We start from the raw sequence: 21,190 nt of genomic DNA, 5'->3' as shown, positions 1-21,190 counted from the left end.
AAAATCCATTATTTATCCCTCAGCATCATTTTTTTCTCTCTGTATTTCTACGGAATCACTTGAAATTATTTATTTATTTAAAATTGGTATTTTAAAAATGGAAAAAAATCAAGAATCAATTTTCGGAAACAAGAGAAAAAAAATGGTAATAATTTAATGCATTTTGCAATTGACAATTGCAATTATGTACAAGATGGAGATGGGGGAAAAAAAAGTTTTCCAATATGCATTTCTATACTAATTTTTTTTTTTGTAAACCTGATCTTTCGAATCAAGTTTGGTCAAAAGAAAAATTGGATGATTTTTTGATTATATAAAAAAAATCCAGTGAAGTCATGTAAAGAAGAAAAAAAAATATTGCAGTGTCTCGATTAACGATGACAATTCTTTACAATACTATAATCGTTAACCAGAAAATAGAAAAAGAATGCAAACTCAAGAAACAAAAAACCTAACATAACATTTTTTTTTTGTTACTTTTTGTTGATTTCACATTCCGTGCTTAATGATACTCACTGATGATGATGACCATCACCAGTGATTCTTGCTTACAAATCGACATAAAATTAATTCAATTTGCGGAAATGTTATCTGTTTTCTTTGAATACAGTTTCTTTAGTGGTGTGGTAAGATTCTGTATGTGTGTGTGTGTGTGTGTCGGGTTGATCCAAAAACAAATACACATTATGATGATAATGATTTCGAATGAACAAAGAATTAATATGACATGTTCACGATGTCTTGATTTACAATTCAAGTAATAGGAAAAAAATAACAATAAAAAACAAGAGAGAAAAATAAAATACATTCGAATGAGAATATCATACAACTCTTGCTTCATCAATGAATTATATAACAAAACAAGAAAAAACGTATCAAAAATGGTAACATTTTGTGTGTGTGTGTGTTCAAGACAAAATTCATTCAAGCAACGTTAACATACACAAATTTAAATCTTATTTTCAAATGATGATTATTTGAATGGAATTGATCAGAATGGGTTTAATCAACGTTTTACGTTATATTCATGTATGTGGAAAAAAAACAGATATTCTTTTCTTAAAAAAGGAATGAGGACAGGAAATTGTTTTTCATTGTTGATGTTATTGTTAAAATGAATTAATCGATGCTGAAATGTTCATTGAAACGATTTATCCGATTGAATTCCGATCATAGTGATGAGGGTGATCAAACAACAACACTAAAAAAAAAAAAAAATAAAACTAGAATCAGTTTCTAAATCAATCAGAATCAAAAAAAAAACAACAACAAAAAACTTATCTATTATTAAGCTGTCAGTCAAATGAGTTAAAATGAAAAAAAAGGATTCCCATGAATAGAAATGAATCGGAATGATCAGTGGTAATTTAGAAGGAAAATTTTTGGAATTAAAAAATAATAATATAATAATAATAATAATAAATAAGATCGATTCATCAAAATCGATTGATTGATCGATTATTTTTCGAATATAAAAATAAAATAAAAAGCGCGCGCGCATTTCCTTATCATCGCAATATATAGTGAATGAATTATGACTGAAACCATTTTCATACGATGCATCACTGTTTGATTTGAATTCATTCTAAACGTCTGTTCATATGTTGCAAGTAATTGATATTGTTTACAATTTACAAGAGCCTTAGCAACAGCTATTTTCTATTGTTAACGTTCTCATTGTGGATGATTTTTTTTTGTTCTCATTGTTTTGTTGTTTATTACGTTCTCTAATTTTTTTTTTACTGGTGATATTTACGTGGTGAATTACAATTCGATGATCCGGGGCACCTCTGTTATTATGCTTATTATCATCAATGGTCAGATAAAATCTTAATTTTTTGAATCAAAAATAAAGTTTTTTTTTCGTCGAAAATAGAACCAACCAATGAATAAAGTGAGTGAGTGAGTAAGAGAGAAAATATAAGGATCAGCGACTCAAGGTCAAAAAACAATGTTATCATATCCTTGAATTTTCTCACTTGAGTATCCAAGTTTTTTTGTTGCCATAAATTAAATCTTCACCGATACATCATCTCATCATCGATTGACACATCTATTTACATTTTGAAACGCATATTAGTTTATTAGTTTTCAAAACAACTATCATCATTTTTGTATCGAAAAGTTCGTAAAATATTTTGTTTCTGTCATTTTTTTTTGTTTTGAAAATTATTCAAATGGTCTATTCGAATTCATATTGTTCATCTTCATCATCATTACAATTATCATCCATTATTATAAAATATCAGGCTGAATTGAATAATTTTCGAAAGAAACCAAAATGGCATTGCCATTTCGATATAACAGTTCATCCTAAAAGTGTACGAAAAAACTGTGTCACCTTGTTTTGTTTTGTATGATTGTCCTTCAAATTCTATCAACTATATCTTCAACTCATTTGTTTTGTGCTTATTATTATTATTATTATTTGTTTATTTTCTCGACGATTATACTTGACGTTGGCTCTTCGTTCGATTCAAAACAATACTTAATTCTCTAATCATTGACGCATTTAATATTAATAAGATGAAGTTTTTGGAACATTCTCATTTCGAAGCTCTTAATTCAGCATTGAATTTTGATGCTGGCGTATATCAGATTGTTGGAAGGTTATTATTCTTGTCATTGTCTTTTTGATTAATGTTGTTTTTGTAATTTCTAATTTATTTGTTAATTTTTCTTTCTGTTTCTTACCCAATTTTCATGTCTTATTTATGGAATCTGAAAAATTAATATAGACTGGAAAGTTATTCATGTAAATTGGTGGCCAGTGAAAAACGTCTCTTCAAGTTGATGAATGCTGCCGATGGTCTTAGTCCGAATGATTTAGAAGTACTTTCACCACCGGAATCTGGATCTTTTAACAGCAGGTGAGCTTGGACAATGATAACAAAGTTTCAGCAACGGATACTTGCTTGGTTAATTTCATAATATATATTCTTTTGGCTTTTCCCGATCATTACACTCGATTCGAAGATTGAATTCTCTATATTGCTCTAGTCACAAAAAAACTATTCCTAAAAGTTTCCTTATTATTCTATTTTTTTTTTTTTTTTTTTTTGGTTGTCTTCGCATCCATCACATTTCATAGTCGTATATTTCATTTTCATTTGTGTTCTTACTCCCTCCTCGATGATCTATAACAAAGTTTTCAAACAAACAAAAAAATTCTATTGGGTTAAGAATATTTGGCTATTCGCCTATAAGTTGGTCATTCTAATCTCAAATTGCTTTTCTTCAATTACCACACACACACACACACACACACACATTCAATTACTAGTTCCCAGTTAACCTGAGTTTATATAGGATAGTTCTAAGGAATTTAGACCAAAGAATTTCTTCATCATGTGTAGTAGACATCTCGATGAAAAGAACAAGCCAAAATAGATAAACCTGGTTATCTGAAAATACATCATATACCATAACGTATAGTATTAATAATGATAATCGAAAAAAAATAACAAAGAATTCAAACAAAACGGAAAAAGCAAAACAAAACAAAACAAAAAATTTCATCTATACGAATGTTTCATGACAAAGTTATCACTATCAATTCAATTTGATTGTATTATTGAAAAAGTGCAGAATTTTTATAAACGAAAACTTGGACATATATACCAGACAGAAAAAAAAATATTTAATTGATTTCTTTATGAGCTTGAATAGAGAGAAATAGAAAAAAAACGGAAATATATTGATCAAATCCTGTTTGTCTATCTATGGATATTATTCCTGAATGACTGACTATTTTTTCCACTTTGTTGTTGTTGTTGTTGTTGTTCGTGCCAAAAGCTTAATTATGATTGTTACAAACAAACAAAAAAAAGATAGAAAATGAAAAAAAACTGTGAGATTAGTAATGAAAAACAATTTTCAATTTCTTATACACATTGATTGTTTTATATATTTAGGCTAAACACATTCACTTTTATATAATAAATAACAATTGTTTTCATTTTCTCACACATAAATTAACGAATTATATATTGAATTCTTTGCACTTGAACAAACAAGAATATATATATTTAACCTGATAACCATCTTTTTCATTTATCAATAAAAAATTGATGGAATTTTTCTTTTGTTGTTTTTCACTTTTTTTTCATTTCACAATAGATAATGGAAGCTAGGATTGGTATATAGTTGTATTATTTTACTCATTCAATTCTGGAACAAAAAATTCTGTTTTAATTTCTTTTTTTTTCTTTAATCGCTGTGTATATGACCAGAATTGTTCATAGGAATCTACACTATAATAATGAAAGGGAAATTCTCTCATTTTTTTTATCATATGATGATGATGTTAATAAAGTTTGATATGTACATTTCATTTTATATATTCTTGATTTTGAAATTTGATCCTGTTGATGAAAAATGAAATTGGATCACTTTTTCTCTTTTTTTTTTTTTTTTGGTTGGCGGCAATGTGAACATCAAATCCAATAGAAATTCTGTCATTTTCAATTCTATATTTATTCGCATTTATTTATTCATCTAATATTTTATTGCATTCATTTTTTTTCACACTTTTTTTTCATGACAGATTCGATTCATTCACCGATTCAGAATTTCAATACACACCAGCATCGATGATCAGCCGAAAAACTTTATTCTATTTGATTGCTACATTGAACGCTTCATTCAATCCGGATTATGATTTCAGTAATTGCCGTGCTGAAGAATTTAGCCGTGAACCAAGTGTAAAGGTATTATTATTAATCATTCATTTTTATTATATACATTTTAACAATAGCAAGAATATTTGAAACAGAAGAAAAAAGCAAATCTGTCCTGGATCATCAATTTTTTCATTTATTATAATGGAAATTTGTTCTATTCATAAGAAATATGATTTCGATGATGGTCACACAATATTAAAGCTTACACTGTGAATTTTTTTTTTCTTCTTTCACTCAAAGCTCAATGTGTTAAACAGTAGCCGAATGTACATGTTGAAAAATAATACATGCATTACAGATTGTCAATTAGATTGTGTTTTTTTACCATATATAAATCGTAGAATATATAACTAATAATAAATATGGTCGTTAATCTTCATGTGTTTTTGTTTTCCATTTCATTGGAATTTTCGCTGGTTCGGCATTTTTTTCGTTTCATTTGATTGTTTTAGCCAAAATAGTAGTACTCCAGAATAGAATAAAAATCAATCGTTTTTAAGTGTTAGTTTTTAAATTGAAAAATTTTAAATTAATTGAATGTATCACTCAATCACATTATATCGTAAAGGCTAAAGTTTAAAGCTTTCAAAACATTTTAGCAAAGAAAAAACAATATATTATTATTATTATTATTATTTCACCGCTACGGAGCAATGATCACCATTAATTATCTCAATTTTATTTCGTTGCTCATTTCAAAAAACACTATTATTCATTATTATTATTATTTTTTTTTGTCACTGATATTTAGCATGTAATGGATGCTGTGGATTCGACATTTTTCAGTTCATCGGCAAGACAAGAATACAATGAAATGAAATCACAGCTTTGGTCGGCAATCGATAGTCATATTAGTCTATCAGATTGTGAAATCTATCGGTATGTAAATTTTACATTTTATTCATTCAATGGGCAAAATGTTCAACATTAATCTTTTGTTTTATTTTTTTTAGTTTTAATTCGGATTCAAATTTCGATCCATGGGATGATTGTTCCATATGGGCTTATTATTATTTTTTCTATTCGAAAAAACTTAAACGAATCGTATTCTTTACCTATCGTGCTGTTCGGTATGTACAATGCATATAATCACGTACTTTACATTGATTTCGATTTTTGTTTTTTTTTCTCGTTTTCATTATCTTTTCTACAGGAATGACGATCATGCCAATCAGCCAGATGACATGTTTAACGACACTGGATACACATCGTTCGATATTGAAATAATATAAAGCCACGAATATTGGCCATAAATTTTCATCATTGTCAAATAAACACATAACCACACTTACACCAAGCAGATAGATATGAATACATTGAATTTCATACATAGTGAAAAACTATGAAAAAAAACCTAACACACACGCCTCTTATATGAAAAAAAAACAACCAGGGAAAAGAAAAAATATCTAAATTCTTTTACAAATCATAGAAATTTGATCTCATCCAACCCACATACAAATACATCACCTTCTCTTCGTTTCGTTTTCTATCATCATTTTCACAATTCCTATGGTTATGTGTGTATATTTTGACTTTGGTCACCTTATAATAATAATAATATATACGTTATCTCGATTTGCTCCACTCTCATCTATTTGTACGATGAGTATAATCAATCACTTGATAACTGGAAATATACCTCTTTTATTTTTTTTTTTCCTGTTTGTTTCCAATCACAGTATATGAATACATTTGATATGCAAACACATTAAAATTAATATTCTCATGAATAATAATATAAATGTGAATGAAATAATATGGAAATACATAACTCTTTTTTTCTGTTTCCATGTATCGTATATTATAATAAACACATATATTCATGTTATTATGTTATATTATTTTTATATTTCATGTAAATAAATGTATTCAAATTATACATATGCAAAAAAAAACAAAAACAAATACATCTTGATCTTTGTCATTTTCATTTGAAAATCCATATATATTCATTTTATGATAATCAATCATTAATAATAAATCAACCAGTGATTTGAGAATAAACAATATTTTAATCATATTGAAAAATATTTTCATTTTTGTTTTCTAATCAAAGTAATAATAAGTCGATTATATTATTGATTAATAATCACACAATTTCATTTCATTTTTATTTTTAATAAGTCGAAATAGAATAAATTTTTTTCCATGATTTTTTGTTCGTTTTTGGGTGGGATTTTTTTTTTAAATCGTAGTGATAAAAATATTGCACAATTGTGGATAAGATGTTCATGTTTATATCAATTATTATCAATGGTGATGATGATTGTCATCATCTATAATGTGATGCTTCAGATGAATAAAAACAAATATAAGCATCAGAGAAAAAACGCTTGGCCAATTCGGGGATCAATTTATCATCACGATTTTTTTGTAGAAAATTTTGTCCATCTTCATTCATCCACCATCTGTGCATTTCATTTGAAATTTGTTTCACAAAATTGTAACAATAACAATTTAACAACCATAAAATATAGAGATAGAGAGAACATATAGAATTATTTTTTTATTAATATGAAAAAAACAAAAAATTGACTTACTTTAAATCCGGAAATTCGACAACCTCTGGTATGTTGTAACCATTCTGTTCACCTGTACAATTGCAATGAATTATAATAAAATTTATAGATGAAATGAATTGTATTCAATAATTCATTCATATTTTTTTCATGCCATACCTTTTCTATCGGCCATACTATCGAAAAAACACCAAGGACTGTCAGGTTCAGTTCCACATTTAACAAATGAAACATAATGACTATATAAATTTTTGAGATAATTTGTCATGAGAAAAAATGATTCCTAAGTAAATATAAAGCAATTTCAATACCTTGTTTCAATGCAAAGTACAGCAAACAATTCCATTGTTACTCGTGGTATGTTTGTATGATTTTGAAGCATAGTAAATTCCATAGGAACATTTAATCTTATTGTCTTGTGTTTGATGCGTTTTTTATGTGTACTATGAGTTTTTTCCATACATATCATACAGAATGCTATTGAATCAAGACCATCACCGAATTTTCCAAAACAATCTTTGCATTCGAATTGAGCCAGTTCACCACATATTATACATTGTCGAGGAGAATTGTCCAGAACATTAGTTATGTCTAAATTTAAACTAGGAACTATTTTCGGATACATTTTGAAATCGCGACCAAAACGTGGCATTTGTATCATTAGGCATGATGGAACTTCGCGTAGTTTTATATCTGATGCTAAAAATGATTGATCGAACAGCTGCTGAACGTTTGGCAATTGAAGATTTTCATCTTTTTCTAGAAATAGTTGATAAAATAATGATTCTAGACCGGAACTCAGTTTCAGGAAAGGATCCGTTTTCAATATCTCATTTAGGAGCAAATTTATGAATTCTTCAGGATCTTTTTCTTCGCTGGTCAATCCTCGTACCGAGCTTATCTTCTCTAACAATTGTCGAAGATGCATTACCCTGTCAGCTCGTACATATAGATTCGACCGTAGCGGATTGACAATCTCTTCTTTGAGAATGCGTTGAACTTCATTATATTCTTGTATGTCGTTTGAACGTTTGGGACGATAAAGTAGGCTATCAAAAATTGAACTAAATGAAAACATTGCGAACAAAGTAGCATCTAAATAACAGGAATTATGGTGGCCTTGAATGCCACGATTTTTGCCGCAAAGACGGTGTAAATCTGCAGTAGTTAATGGTGTTATGTCACCCAAAACTGTTGGACAATCAATCGATCCAAAATGACTAGAATCATATTGTTTTTCATTCAAAAGTGAGCTACCATTTTCCACACAAGCAGCAGAACTATGATAGAAACGGCTATCTTTTGAACATTCATTCAAAGGAACAAAATAAGCTTTATTAATTGAACAATCAAAATATCTTCGACCATTTAATGTTCCATCGGTTAAACCAGCGATTTCATCTTCAAGTTCTATTCCAGCTACAACATCTTTGAAACGTTTGTTCGATTTTCTAATCGAATCAATTCTATAGTCTATATCGTTTTTAAGAAAACCAAGCCATCGAATAACTCCGTGATATGATGCAGAATTTATGACCACTTCAACCACTGAACCAATCTCAAACAATTCATCGTCTTCAGATGATTCTTGATTTTCTTCAATAGTTATACCGTTATTGATTTTTTTAGGGCTAGGTACATTTATTTTACGTTGATCACATTCCATTTTATCAAAATTGTTTTTGTTATTCACAAATTCTTCTGTCCTATTACATGAATTTGTAATTGATCGTGATGAATTATGCAATCCAAATGTTGGATATTCATTGGCTATATAATGTTAATGATAGAACAGGAAGAAATTAAAAAAAAATGAAATGAAAATGAGTTATTGAATTGCTTACATTTTGATGGGCTAGATTTGTCGAAATCGGCATCAGATGAGAGAATTTTTGGCTGAATTACATTATTAGTAAAATTTAATTCAGCTAAATCAGTGGAAATGTAATCAATAGTGGATGATGAATGATGACCAATATTGTCAGAAAATTTACTATGCTTTTCTAAATTATCATTATTATTCATTGAATCTTTATTAAGATTATTGTGATAAAACTCATTCGTATAGAATTTGGAAGTTTCAGTCTTTTTCGTTCGTTTTGGCTTTAATGGAGGCATGAGAATGGTATCGTTTTTACTGCTGCTGCTGCTTGTGTTGTTGTTGATATGGTTTCCAATATAATCATTAGCTCTTATCAAGCCGGCGATAGGCACTAATGATGCATGATTCATTCTGGTCTGAAACAGCTGATATTCATGATATAATCCTGTACCAGAACCTATTGGATTCACAAAATCTACACCAGCCATCCATTCATTACCAACATCTGGTAATTTTCCTAACCATTTGACAACACCGTATTCTGGACCATCATCACTAATCCAGACGACTTTGTCGCCCAATTTTAAAGAAGGTGCAGCAGTACCATCCGAACATATTTCATCCAAAAAACGTGGTCTGTATATTCGATGAGACGATGATGATGATGATGATGAATATGAAGATGATGCTTGATGCGAATTAATCAATGGCTGATAACCATTATTTGAAGGCATTTTAGTCGATTAATAAGAATTTGTTCAATTTAAAAATCGTGAATATTAGCTTCATTATTCGAGTATTATTATTCGAGTGTTTTCGTTGGTTTTTTTTTAAATATGGTAAAAATTAAGTAGAGAAATTTTTTTACATCTTCCTTACAAGAATTTTAGTTCGTTGATTATATTGACGAGAATATAAACAAAACAATAAAAACAATAACAATGTAACGCTATTTACGAATCAGGTAAATGTTTAAAAACGTAGTGAAAACAATTAAACAATCGATCGATTATGATTATGATTTTTCAATTCAATAGTAAATTGTTGGAAATGGTTTGAAAAAATTTTGTGATTGTGTAAAACAAATATTACACATTTTTACAAGTACATATTTGGAAATGAGCCCACGATGGCGATGTTGTCTACTCAATCCTACGCACAAACATATAATCGTTTTGAAGGTCGTATTTATCATTTGTTGTAATAAAGAAATTGGCTCCATATGAAATACCAATTTTTCATATCTTTCTCCAAAGTTTATTGATCGTATCATTTTCAATGATCTGGAAAAAAATTTAATGATGAATCATTACCCTGGTAGAATGGAGTGAATCCTTATTAAAATTGATTTTCTTTTCAAGGATCATGAGACATTGTTGTCTGGATACATAATGTCTCTTGGAGATACAATCAAAATCTATATTTAAAACACGTCGTGAATCTCATCTATACCGACTATTGCATAGTTTTTTTTTTGTTTATCATTGCTGATTTTATGACGCACATTGCTAAGCATTTTGCAAACAAACTTTATTTATATTGATACAAGAATGTGATATTCATTTTTAATGTATTGTAACATCATGGTCAGAACATATATATATTCAACCGATGCTTACGAATTTTATTGTACCACAGCCAAGTCTTCCTCCAGAATTTCCCGTTTTGCGACTTTCATGATTTAAACCCATTCCTAGATCATCAGGTCGTTGATGAATAACTAATGAACGCTCAATAACACTATATTTTCCACGTAACGATAATTTTGGATTAGTCACATGAAATCTGCTGAATCCAAGTCCATCAGCGACAAGATTGCCAAAATCCCCAACATGTGACTGTACAGAAAATGGTGACCCATGATTCTCTCTAGTCGGATTGTAATGTTCACCGGCACTTTCACAATCACCAGTCACACGATATTCGTGGACATGGAAACCGTGTTTAGAGAAGGGATAGAGACCTTTGACAATACCGGAAACCAGAGTTGGTCCAGAACCAACTTGAACCAAACGTACAATGCCATTGACTTGGCCACGAATTAAAGTGACAGCTTTAATCATCATTGATCCATGATCTTTGTCAGCACCAGTAAATGCAGCTACTGGTTGAGAAATTTCTGCACCACCATCATCGGGACCATAATCTAGACTGGTATCGATGTTTAAATCTTTTATATCAAGATCTTCAAATGTTGGCAATTGAATTTGATTGGCGATTCCCATAAAGATGAGACAACAAATAATTGAATAAATGGCCAAATGGATGAAACACTTATTGAAAATTCGTATTAGAGCCATCGCGAAAAGGTTCGCATTCAAAAGCAAACTGGACAGAACATGATTTTGGTTTAACACGTTGATTTACGTTTTCTCTATCTAATATATTAAACCATAATGGTAGCCATTTCATTCATTGAATCAATGTCAAACATAATCTGTTGTAGTTAACGGATATGAAAATATGAAAAACAAATTACGACAAAACATAATTCAAGCGTAACCAACAAAAAAAAACATTGCAAAAATCTTAAGTATATAATGATAATATAAATAGTTTAATATGATTGCACGTGTACGTAGAACGGAAAACACAATAAAGTGTAATTTAGCCATTCATGTTGGAATAAAAAAAAACGTCGGAAACAAAATAGTGAAAGAAAAAACGGATATATTCCATTGATGATTGTAATAATAAAAGTTAAAAATAAAGGAATTTAAAAGATGTGCCATCATACATTGTTTATGAATGAAAAATTAGTATCACGTGTTTCAATGATTATTTGTTTTGAAAATGAATATTCTTTGGTTCCAATTGAAACAAGCAAAAAATTCCTCATTAAAAATAATTATCATGAATCTGATGTCTTTTATATCGATTTTAATATTCCATCTTTAGAATGTTTATCTCAAAATATCTATTCCTTCATATATTGATCCTTTCAGAACTATTAATTCTGGACACCTGTCGATCATTTTCATTAAGTGATACATTTGATCTTCCAATTGATATATACGTGGAAAACAGTTTCAATAGTGATATTATTAATAATGGTAAAAAAATCTAACCAACTTTGACAGTATCTTTAATTTGATTTTAATTGCAGAATTCATCATAACTTTCAATCACCTGTATAAATCCTCAACTCGATATAATTTTATTAAAGCTTCATTTGCTCAAGCTGGAATAAATGATGAAAGTTGGTCGATTCTCCAACGAATCAATGAAGCCAATAAATATCCAAGTGATTTTGATGTGATTCATTTTGTAAATTTATCTATACCATTGGAATGGTTTGTGAAAACCGTGCGAAATCACCGAAAGATAAAAAATATTACACCACAAAGAAAAATTATTCGTACTCTCAAATTTGTAAATATTTCCCAAACTAATCATAATCAACGATTTAGTCAATCAAGTTTTGATAATATAAATTATAGTGATACAAGAAGACGATTGTTGCGTACAATACCCCGACAGATAAGTAATGTACTTCAAGCAGACAAACTATGGAATTTGGGAATCACTGGTACCGGTGTTAAAGTCGCTGTATTTGATACTGGTTTATCTCTTAACCATAAGCATTTTAAGAAGATAAAAGAACGAACAAATTGGACGAATGAAAAAACTTTGGATGATGGCCTTGGTCATGGAACTTTTGTGGCCGGTGTGATTGCTAGTAGTCGAGAATGTTTGGGTTTTGCACCTGACGCTGAACTTCATATTTTTCGAGTCTTTACCAACAAACAAGTTTCATATACCTCATGGTTTTTGGATGCATTTAATTATGCCATATTGAAAAAAATTAATATCTTGAATCTGAGCATTGGTGGACCTGATTTTATGGATACGCCTTTTGTTGATAAGGTATGGGAACTTACAGCCAATAATGTTATCATGGTTTCAGCCATTGGTAATGATGGTCCTCTTTATGGTACGCTGAATAATCCTGCTGATCAAATGGATGTTATCGGTGTTGGTGGAATCGACTTTGATGATCAAATTGCCAGATTTTCTTCCCGTGGAATGACAACTTGGGAATTGCCTCAAGGTTATGGAAGAGTCAAACCAGACATTGTTACTTATGGAGCCTATGTTCGTGGATCAAATATTAATGGCGGATGTCGTGTTCTCTCTGGAACATCGGTCGCTTCTCCAGTCGTAGCTGGTGCTATCACTTTAGTGATGAGCGGTGTTCTTCACATGGGAGATCTTATTAATCCGGCGAGTATGAAACAGGCACTCATTCATTCTGCTCATAGGATACCGAATGCTCCTATTTTTGAACAAGGTGCTGGTAAACTTGATCTCGTTAGAGCCTATCATATTCTACGATATTATATACCTCAAGCATCTTTATATCCAAATTATATCGATTTCACTGAATGTCCTTATATGTGGCCATATTGTAGCCAGCCATTATATCATGGAGCAGTTCCAATCATTGTAAATGTTACTATATTAAATGGTATGGGCGTCACTGGATTCATCAACAAACGACCTCAATGGCATCCTTATAGCGGCTTTAATGGACATTATCTAGACGTTGCAATTTCATACACAGATATACTTTGGCCTTGGTCTGGATGGATAGCTCTTCATTTATCTGTGTCATCATTCGCTTCCGATTGGGAAGGCATTGTTCGAGGACATATCTCCCTTACTGTTGAATCATCTGCAGAAAATGTTGAGAATAATAATAGCACCTTAACTAGTGAATTAATCTTGCCAATAAAAGTAAAAATCATCCCTACTCCACCAAGAAATAAACGAATTCTTTGGGATCAATTCCATAATCTACGTTATCCGCCAGGTTATTTTCCTCGTGATGATCTTCGAATAAAATATGATCCCCTTGATTGGAATGCTGATCATATTCAGTAAGTTTTTCTTTTAATTTTATTCAGCTAAGTTAATTTTCATTTTTTTCTTATAGCACGAATTTTCGTGAAATGTATCAACACCTTAGATCGAATGGCTATTACCTGGAAGTTTTAGGCCAACCTTTCATTTGTTTTGATGCCAAACAATATGGCGCGTTATTAATTGTTGATCCAGAGGAAGAATTTTTTCCCGAAGAAATCGAAAAACTTGGCAAAGATTACTTTGAAAATGGTTTATCGTTAATTATATTTGCCGATTGGTACAATGTGGAAGTTATGCAGAAAGTTAAATTTTTTGACGAAAACACCAGACAATGGTGGCTACCAGTTACTGGTGGTGCTAACATACCGGCTTTGAACGATTTACTAGTCCATTGGAATGTTACTTTAGGTGAACAAGTTTTTGAAGGGAATTTTAAGCTTGGATCACATGAAATGTATTATGCATCTGGGACGAGTATCATTGATTATCCGAAAGAAAATTTTATTGTAATACATCGTGATCTCATCAACCAAGGTTTGGAAATATCGAATGAAAACAATAAAGAAAGAAAGAAAAAAACAGAACAAGCGGCCATACTGGGAATGCATAGAAATTTATCTAATCGTAAAATTGGTCGCTTTTCAATCTATGGTGATTCAAATTGTCTTGATCAGGCACATCAACAAAAAGATTGTTTTTGGATGCTTGATGCTTTATTACAATTTGCTACTACTGGACAAGTGCCGACATTTATTGAAAAGGAAAAACAATCTGATACTATGATGCAATCACATATTGAAAATTTTATTGTACATAATTTTCAATTGAGTCGTACACAACCGATCAAACCTAAACGATTAAAAGAAAATCAATTGTATAAATATTCAAAAGTAATTGATCAATCATCAAAATTCGTTCCTATTCAGAAATGTATAAAGATCGTGTATGAAAAACAACAAATGTTGAATATTAGTTCAGATGAAAAATTACCTAAATCACCAAAGCTATTGTTGTCTGCTAATATTGATGATGCTGATGATGATGATGATAGTGATAAACTTGTCGAATCGTCATTCATGAAGAAAATCTTTTCGAAAGATGACCGTCATAGATTGGACAACAGAATGAAACACGATAAATCTATGAACAATGATTGGCCAGATTCGAAAATGGCTCAAATATTCAACGGTAACAATGGCATACAACAAAAACAGAGATCATCTAATACTTCCGATGTTAATTATCAATTCTATTCGATCATGATTATCTCGATATTTGTGTCCATTTTTTTATTCAAAAAATTGATTCTAAAGCGAAGATTTCCATCATTCATTCATCTCAGACATTTTCGTTAGTTCATTGAGTTCATTCATTTTATCGATCAAGTAATAATCGTATATGAAAAAAATACATAAAAAAACAAAAAAAAGTTCGTTGTCATTTAGTCATGATTCGTTGAATTATTATTCAAAGCCATTAACATTTTGTTATTCGATCATTCATCATTTAAATAAAATTCTCAACAATATCAACAACAAGCAAGCAAATTACGAAACAAATTATTCTTTTTCTGACATTCGATACATCATCATCATCATCATGTACCGTCCATAAGTGTGAAAATCTTTTCGGATATGTTTTCCGGAATGTAGCAATCGACAAGGGCGATGACAATTCAATTTGTTGTAATATATCATGTAACTAAATTTAAATATAAAGAATAATGCAAATAAATGTTTTTGTTTTGATGCAAATTTTTTAAGGTATACAAAGGGTAATGATCAACGACAAAATGAATAAATAATGATTATTGTTTTTTGTTTTGTTGTTTGATTATAAATTCAATAAAAAAACGTTTTGAAATATTGCCAAAATGCAAATTGTTTAAATTCCGATATTCAAATAACGATCTGATATATGATACAGTGTATACCATTTGGTATGAATCATTATAATCATAGCTTTCATCCAAGGTTATCCAAACTTTACGGATTATAAAAAAAAAATTAGATTTAGAGCATCTGGAGAATCTAGTCCATATAATAATTATAATTATATAATAAACAGCTATTGAAGACAAAGAATGAATATTAAAAAAAAACAAACATCATGTCATCACGTTTTATGAATCTCATCGTCTGAAATAAGAGAAAAATACAAGAAAAAAATCAATACATGACTTGTGAATGAATGAAAATTGAAATTATAATGTATATTTTGTGTGTGTGTATTGTATTTCAACATTTTTATTATTGTAGCATTTCAATGGTATGGCTTGTTGTTTTGGCACCAATGTTATAAGAGCCAAAGTGAAAGAAAAAATCATTTCTTTCTACTTTGACGCTAAATTTAGTTCCTGTTCACTGTTGTTCACACAATCAAATTCACTGTGTTGTATATGAAAAACAAAAATTCGTGCGCACCAGGAAAAGATCATTTGAAAAAAAAGCAATGAATGTAAATAATTCGTTCATTCATTTTGGTTATTCGATTCAGATCAGTACTTTCGTTGAAAATTCAACCCACACATAATCACGCCCGCCAAATATGATTTTTATATGTGTATTTGACAATAAATCTGAAATAATTCATCATCAACAATATGATAAAATGTTCACATAATATGGATAAAGGAAAAGGAAACAATATCATGGTGAAATTATTTTGTCAGAATGAGAAATTGATTTGTCCGCTTCTAGCAAACTAGTTAATAATAAATTGCTAAAGTTTTCATTTCATTTCGAATAGTTCAATACACAAGAATCTGGTTGCCAAGATTTTCCAATTGATTCATTTTAAATGTTTAAAACTTGATGAAAAACTCATAACAAATCAATGAATGGGATTATAATCAACGATCGGTGTCATAAAGACGGTGTGGTAATAATTATTTTCAAGACCGTTAAAAGTGATTTTTATGTTGATGATGGGAATGGCTTTTTTTTTGGCAGTAGCAACCCCTTTTTTGTGTGAAACAAATATACATCCTAAATCTTTAAGATACAGACAAATAAAAACTGACTCACTTGACTATCAATGAAGATGATGATAATTCTATAGGAGGTTCATGGATGCTAGCTTTTTTTTTGCCAAGCTCACATACTACATTTTGTCGATGATAAATTCTGTCTGGTAGAATGAACAAAACGCAACCATCATTCTGATGTTTAAGCTCAAGAATGTTCTGATAACGATATGTTGCCGACGATATATATTTGTCGAATGTTGAGTACGGTGATTGTCACACTCTGTTTGTCATTGGTTTTAATCTATCTTTATTTTCATATGTGATATTCGAATGCTGTTTTTTAGCAAAGAAAATTTGTGATAAGAAAATTTTAATACGAATTCATTTCTATTTGTTGTCCATCTTATAGTGATCGTTTTTTTTTGTTTTGTTTTAAACCTTGAATATTTTTCATCTCATTCATTTTAAGGTAAATCTTTTTTTTCATCTAATTTTGCTTTGTTTCATTTTTTTTCTTTGCTTACACATTGTATAAATCTATCTCATTCCAGACCCTTAAGAATCAAATCAATCATCATATGTAAATTAGCTGATTGATTTATTTTTTTTCGTCAAGGCTTTTGTAATTTAAATCGCAATCGATCAACATATTGATCATCAAAATCAACAAAAAAAAACATTTTCTTTTTTTAGTTCTAGATACATTTCATGAATGATAAATATTGGTCATTGCTTCTGTTGTTTGCAAATTAGTTTTTTTTAAATCCTAAAATCGTGTCTATCCATTTTTTTTCTTTTGTCCATTTGCTATTCATGTCGTGTCACACAATCAATTCACACTCAACAACAACAACAACAACAACTGAAAAAAAACACTACAATCAACTAGTCGTGATTGTAGTGAATAATTTTTAATATTTCCTATAGTCATACAATATAAATTGTAACATTGTTGAGAAAAAAAAAATTCACATTCAAACAACAATGGTCATTATCTATTCTAATATCTGTATGAGTATTAGGTCCAAAATAAGATGTCCGTTTGTTGACCCTCAACTATACAACTGTTTCATGTTCATAATTAATTTCCATTTGATAACAATTGTCTGATTATTTTCTCACTAAAGAATTCCAAGAATTACGTGGATTGCACTTGTATTTGTATTTTTTTTTTTCATTAAAATAACAAATAAATGAAAGTATAGATGAGAAAAACGTGTGTGCAACTACTATTTTCTATTATTATCATCTTTTCATGCAAAAAAAACAATAATTACAATGGATTCATTCACAATGTATTCACGTTGCCCAGGATAATAATCATGTTTGAATGTGAATTTTTTTTTCTAAATAAAAATAAAAAAAAACAAAAAAATTCATGAATTTAAAATTATGCTTATAACAACTGTCGATAGATGGCCATGCATTATAATTAACCAATCCTATTAATTATGTTTATAAATTAAAAAATAGGGCGGAGGGCATTCATTTCATACGATTATTATTTCCTGAAAAATCGAAAATGTCATTGAATAAAACACGTTTAGATTTTTATGCTAATAAACATCATAAAATCAAATCGAGAACAAAACCACCATCAGCATACACTGGATCGGCTTTATCATCTACTACCAATTCAACAAATCAATGTAATAATGATCCTAAAAGTTTGTTATTATCATCTGTGGAAAATATAACTGGTATTGCAAGCAAATCGAATATAAATACATCTTGTCCAGGTACAAAAATCCAAATTCATAATCCAATCCATTATACACCAACAGCATCATCATCATCATCATCAACGTTTGGCAGTAGCTATCGACCACATCTTTCATCATTAGGTTCAAATAACTCGAATAATTCAACTTATAATGGTGTCACAAATAAACCTAGTCGTTTTGTACGACATTCTGGTCCTGGTCGCTCGATTCGAGCTCAATCATTATTATCCACAGTAAAAGTTTCCAAACACTCATTAGGTCCGTCGACAAAATCAATTGTAGCAAAAACATCAAACACTAGTAACTATGAAATTAATGAATCAACAGATGATAGTGAACATCATTATCGTGTGGAAATGATTTCTCGTAGCACATCACCAACGCGACCAACATCATCAAAAATTATTGACACCGACGCACAGAATAATGGTGACAGTATCATCGTGGAGAACGACGACAACGACAATAACGATCCTGATGATGGCAGAGGCTCCAATCATGATGATGAACAACAAAAAGTTCATCAGAGTCGATGTTCTATTTGTAGTGTTGAACGAATATTCGTAGATCGACCTAAAAAGTGTATTTTTGGCATTCAAAAATGTCATCAAGCAATACAAACAACAGCAATGAATAGTGATGAAGATTTAAATTCAAATTCTTTGAATGATCTGTCGTCTTCATGTTCATCATCAACATCCTATTCAACAGTAAAATATGATAATACAGACGGCATTCGTTCCAGGCCAACTAGCAATAGTCAACAGAATGAATATTCTCGTTTCTCATCGTCATCATCATCTTCATTAATTAATAAGAATAACAAAAACAATCGTTATTCGCATCTGATGTGCAATACAATCAGAACGACAAATCGTTTTGCGTCAGCACCTGTAATAGCACGATCATCGTTAAACAGGAATAATACAACTCAATATAAGACAAAATTTGGCACACAAACACCATCATCATCATCATCATCATCATCTACATTGCTAATAAGTGGAAGAAAAAATCAAAATTTTATAGTAGAAAAAAGTTCATTAAAAGTTTTATCAAAAAATGGACAATCAATGTCAAATGACAATGTTCAAGATTTCGATAAATCATCATCATCATCATCATCATCAACATCATCCATCAGCATTCATCGACCTCTTTCTCCAACACAATTGATTGCCGTAAATAATTGTCAAAGTATCAACCAGGAATCATCATCAGCTTTCAATAATGATAGTCATCAAATTACTTCATTGATCACTGAATTGTATAATGATGATGATGATGATAGCTCGGAACTAAATAGTTTGAATTCGAATCATAGTCGTGTGGATTCAACAAAAAACTGTCCAATTCCAACGAGTGATTATGATGATGATAATAATAATAATAATAGCGAGATTATCCAACAACAACAACAAATTTCATCATCATCATCATCATCAGCATCATTGTCGTCGGCAATTTCACCAATCCAAAAGCAAAATTCAGGAAGCTATGATAATATAAATTTGTTGACCATTATTAAATTAGATAATAATTCACTGGAACGAAGTGCATCGGCCGAACCATTGTCCTGCTCAAGAAATTTAACCAACAATTCAAATGATAAAACTCGTTCATCATCATCATCATCATCATCATCAGCAACACCATCCGTGTCCTCAATGTCAACAGACAACGATTATGATGTTGCCGACCGAATAATTATGAATGAAACTAAATCAACTACAACAAAAAATGATAGTAGTGAAAACGAAGACGATACGTATGAAGATGCATCGGAAAATTATGATGATGATGATGATGATGAATGTAACAATACGTTCACAATACGATTGTCAAGTGCCCAATCAAATCGGACAGTGATTAGTTGTGATTCGTTCATTGATGATAATGATGATCAAGATGGCTACAATCTGAATGATAAAAAACTAAACATAAACAATGTTGTCCATGATGATGAACAAAAAAATGATGAAATAGAAATTGACAATGCTATTACTTGTATACAGAATGAAGTGACCAGTTTAAAAGAGAGTAGCCATTCATTGATTCATTCATCAAGTAATAGTTTTAATAATAATAATAATAATAATAATAGTGGTAGTAATCATTCAAGTCAAGATTCAATCAATTCTTTAGGCAATTCAACAATGGTCAATGGTGAAACGATGATGGATAATAATAATAATAATAATAAAAATGATTTAAATGTATTACAACAGCCACAACGTCAGCAAGAATTAAATGATTTTATCAGCAAATGTAAAGACATTGATGAAATGATTGGGCCAATTACACCGACAAGCCCAAACTATTTTCAAGCACTACGTAAATTTAAATTTGAAAATGTTCGTGAAAAATTTGAACAACAGCAACAAGATAATAATAACAGTAGCAATGGTAACGGCAAAACTGTTTCAATTGATGCATCACATGTCCGAGTACATTGTCCTAACAAGCCAATGCATTCGACTGTAAGTACATTCTATTCTATTCAACAACCTTGATTATGATGAATTCATTCAATTTTTTTTTCTCTTCATACCTTTAATTGATTTTCTATTCTTATATCACACAATGATTAAAATCATCATGATCAT

General features: G+C 30.0%; 5 protein-coding genes across 9 annotated transcripts in view; 3 read left to right on the top strand and 2 right to left on the bottom strand.

Moving 5' to 3' along the window:
- Positions 1-50: 50 nt before the first annotated feature.
- On the bottom strand, positions 51-10,372 carry CYLD (ubiquitin carboxyl-terminal hydrolase CYLD). 3 transcript variants are annotated; one of them, XM_075730995.1, is made up of 6 exons: positions 10,121-10,372; positions 9,049-9,809; positions 7,516-8,974; positions 7,364-7,443; positions 7,226-7,277; positions 6,678-7,093 (listed from the first exon to the last, which is right to left on the bottom strand). In XM_075730995.1, exons 2-6 carry the CDS (start codon positions 9,758-9,760, stop codon positions 6,958-6,960), a joined length of 2,439 nt encoding a protein of 812 aa, XP_075587110.1. In that variant the 5' UTR covers positions 9,761-9,809; positions 10,121-10,372; the 3' UTR covers positions 6,678-6,957. The 3 variants fall into 3 exon arrangements, with proteins under 3 accessions (XP_075587172.1, XP_075587110.1, XP_046910733.2); XM_075731057.1 differs by lacking the exons at positions 6,678-7,093; positions 10,121-10,372 and adding an exon at positions 51-1,201 and having other exon boundaries at positions 9,049-10,109; XM_047054777.2 differs by lacking the exon at positions 10,121-10,372 and having other exon boundaries at positions 9,049-10,109.
- Maf1 (repressor of RNA polymerase III transcription Maf1) lies at positions 1,625-6,713 on the top strand. 2 transcript variants are annotated; one of them, XM_075731298.1, is made up of 7 exons: positions 1,630-1,817; positions 1,877-2,609; positions 2,739-2,870; positions 4,547-4,709; positions 5,434-5,561; positions 5,636-5,752; positions 5,836-6,713. In XM_075731298.1, the coding sequence occupies exons 2-7, from the start codon at positions 2,527-2,529 to the stop codon at positions 5,912-5,914; spliced, it is 702 nt and encodes a 233-aa protein (XP_075587413.1). In that variant the 5' UTR covers positions 1,630-1,817; positions 1,877-2,526; the 3' UTR covers positions 5,915-6,713. The 2 variants fall into 2 exon arrangements, with proteins under 2 accessions (XP_046910739.1, XP_075587413.1); XM_047054783.2 differs by having other exon boundaries at positions 1,625-2,609.
- A 107-nt stretch (positions 10,373-10,479) lies between the features above and the next one.
- On the bottom strand, positions 10,480-11,326 carry LOC124492025 (superoxide dismutase [Cu-Zn] A). The gene has a single exon (XM_047054784.2). The coding sequence runs from the start codon at positions 11,324-11,326 to the stop codon at positions 10,631-10,633; it is 696 nt and encodes a 231-aa protein (XP_046910740.1). The 3' UTR covers positions 10,480-10,630.
- Positions 11,327-11,748: 422 nt separating this feature from the next.
- Positions 11,749-15,656, top strand: S1P (membrane-bound transcription factor site-1 protease). The gene is made up of 3 exons (XM_047054776.2): positions 11,749-12,079; positions 12,133-13,906; positions 13,963-15,656. Exons 1-3 carry the CDS (start codon positions 11,926-11,928, stop codon positions 15,245-15,247), a joined length of 3,213 nt encoding a protein of 1,070 aa, XP_046910732.2. The 5' UTR covers positions 11,749-11,925; the 3' UTR covers positions 15,248-15,656.
- A 1,405-nt stretch (positions 15,657-17,061) lies between these two features.
- Fhos (Formin homology 2 domain containing) overlaps positions 17,062-21,190 on the top strand; it is a 35,023-nt gene continuing 30,894 nt past the window's right edge. For both annotated transcript variants that reach the window (XM_047054772.2, XM_047054771.2), the window contains exons 1-2: positions 17,062-17,329; positions 18,334-21,064. In XM_047054772.2, coding sequence (XP_046910728.2) covers positions 18,383-21,064 — 2,682 coding nt within the window. In that variant the 5' untranslated portion in view covers positions 17,062-17,329; positions 18,334-18,382. The remainder of the gene's footprint in view (positions 17,330-18,333; positions 21,065-21,190) is intronic.

Source organism: Dermatophagoides farinae, chromosome 1, assembly GCF_024713945.1.
Source record: "Dermatophagoides farinae isolate YC_2012a chromosome 1, ASM2471394v1, whole genome shotgun sequence".
Taxonomy (NCBI): domain Eukaryota; kingdom Metazoa; phylum Arthropoda; class Arachnida; order Sarcoptiformes; family Pyroglyphidae; genus Dermatophagoides; species Dermatophagoides farinae.
The sequence above is the reverse complement of the archived record's forward strand: the minus strand, read 5'-3'. Positions and strand labels throughout refer to the sequence as shown.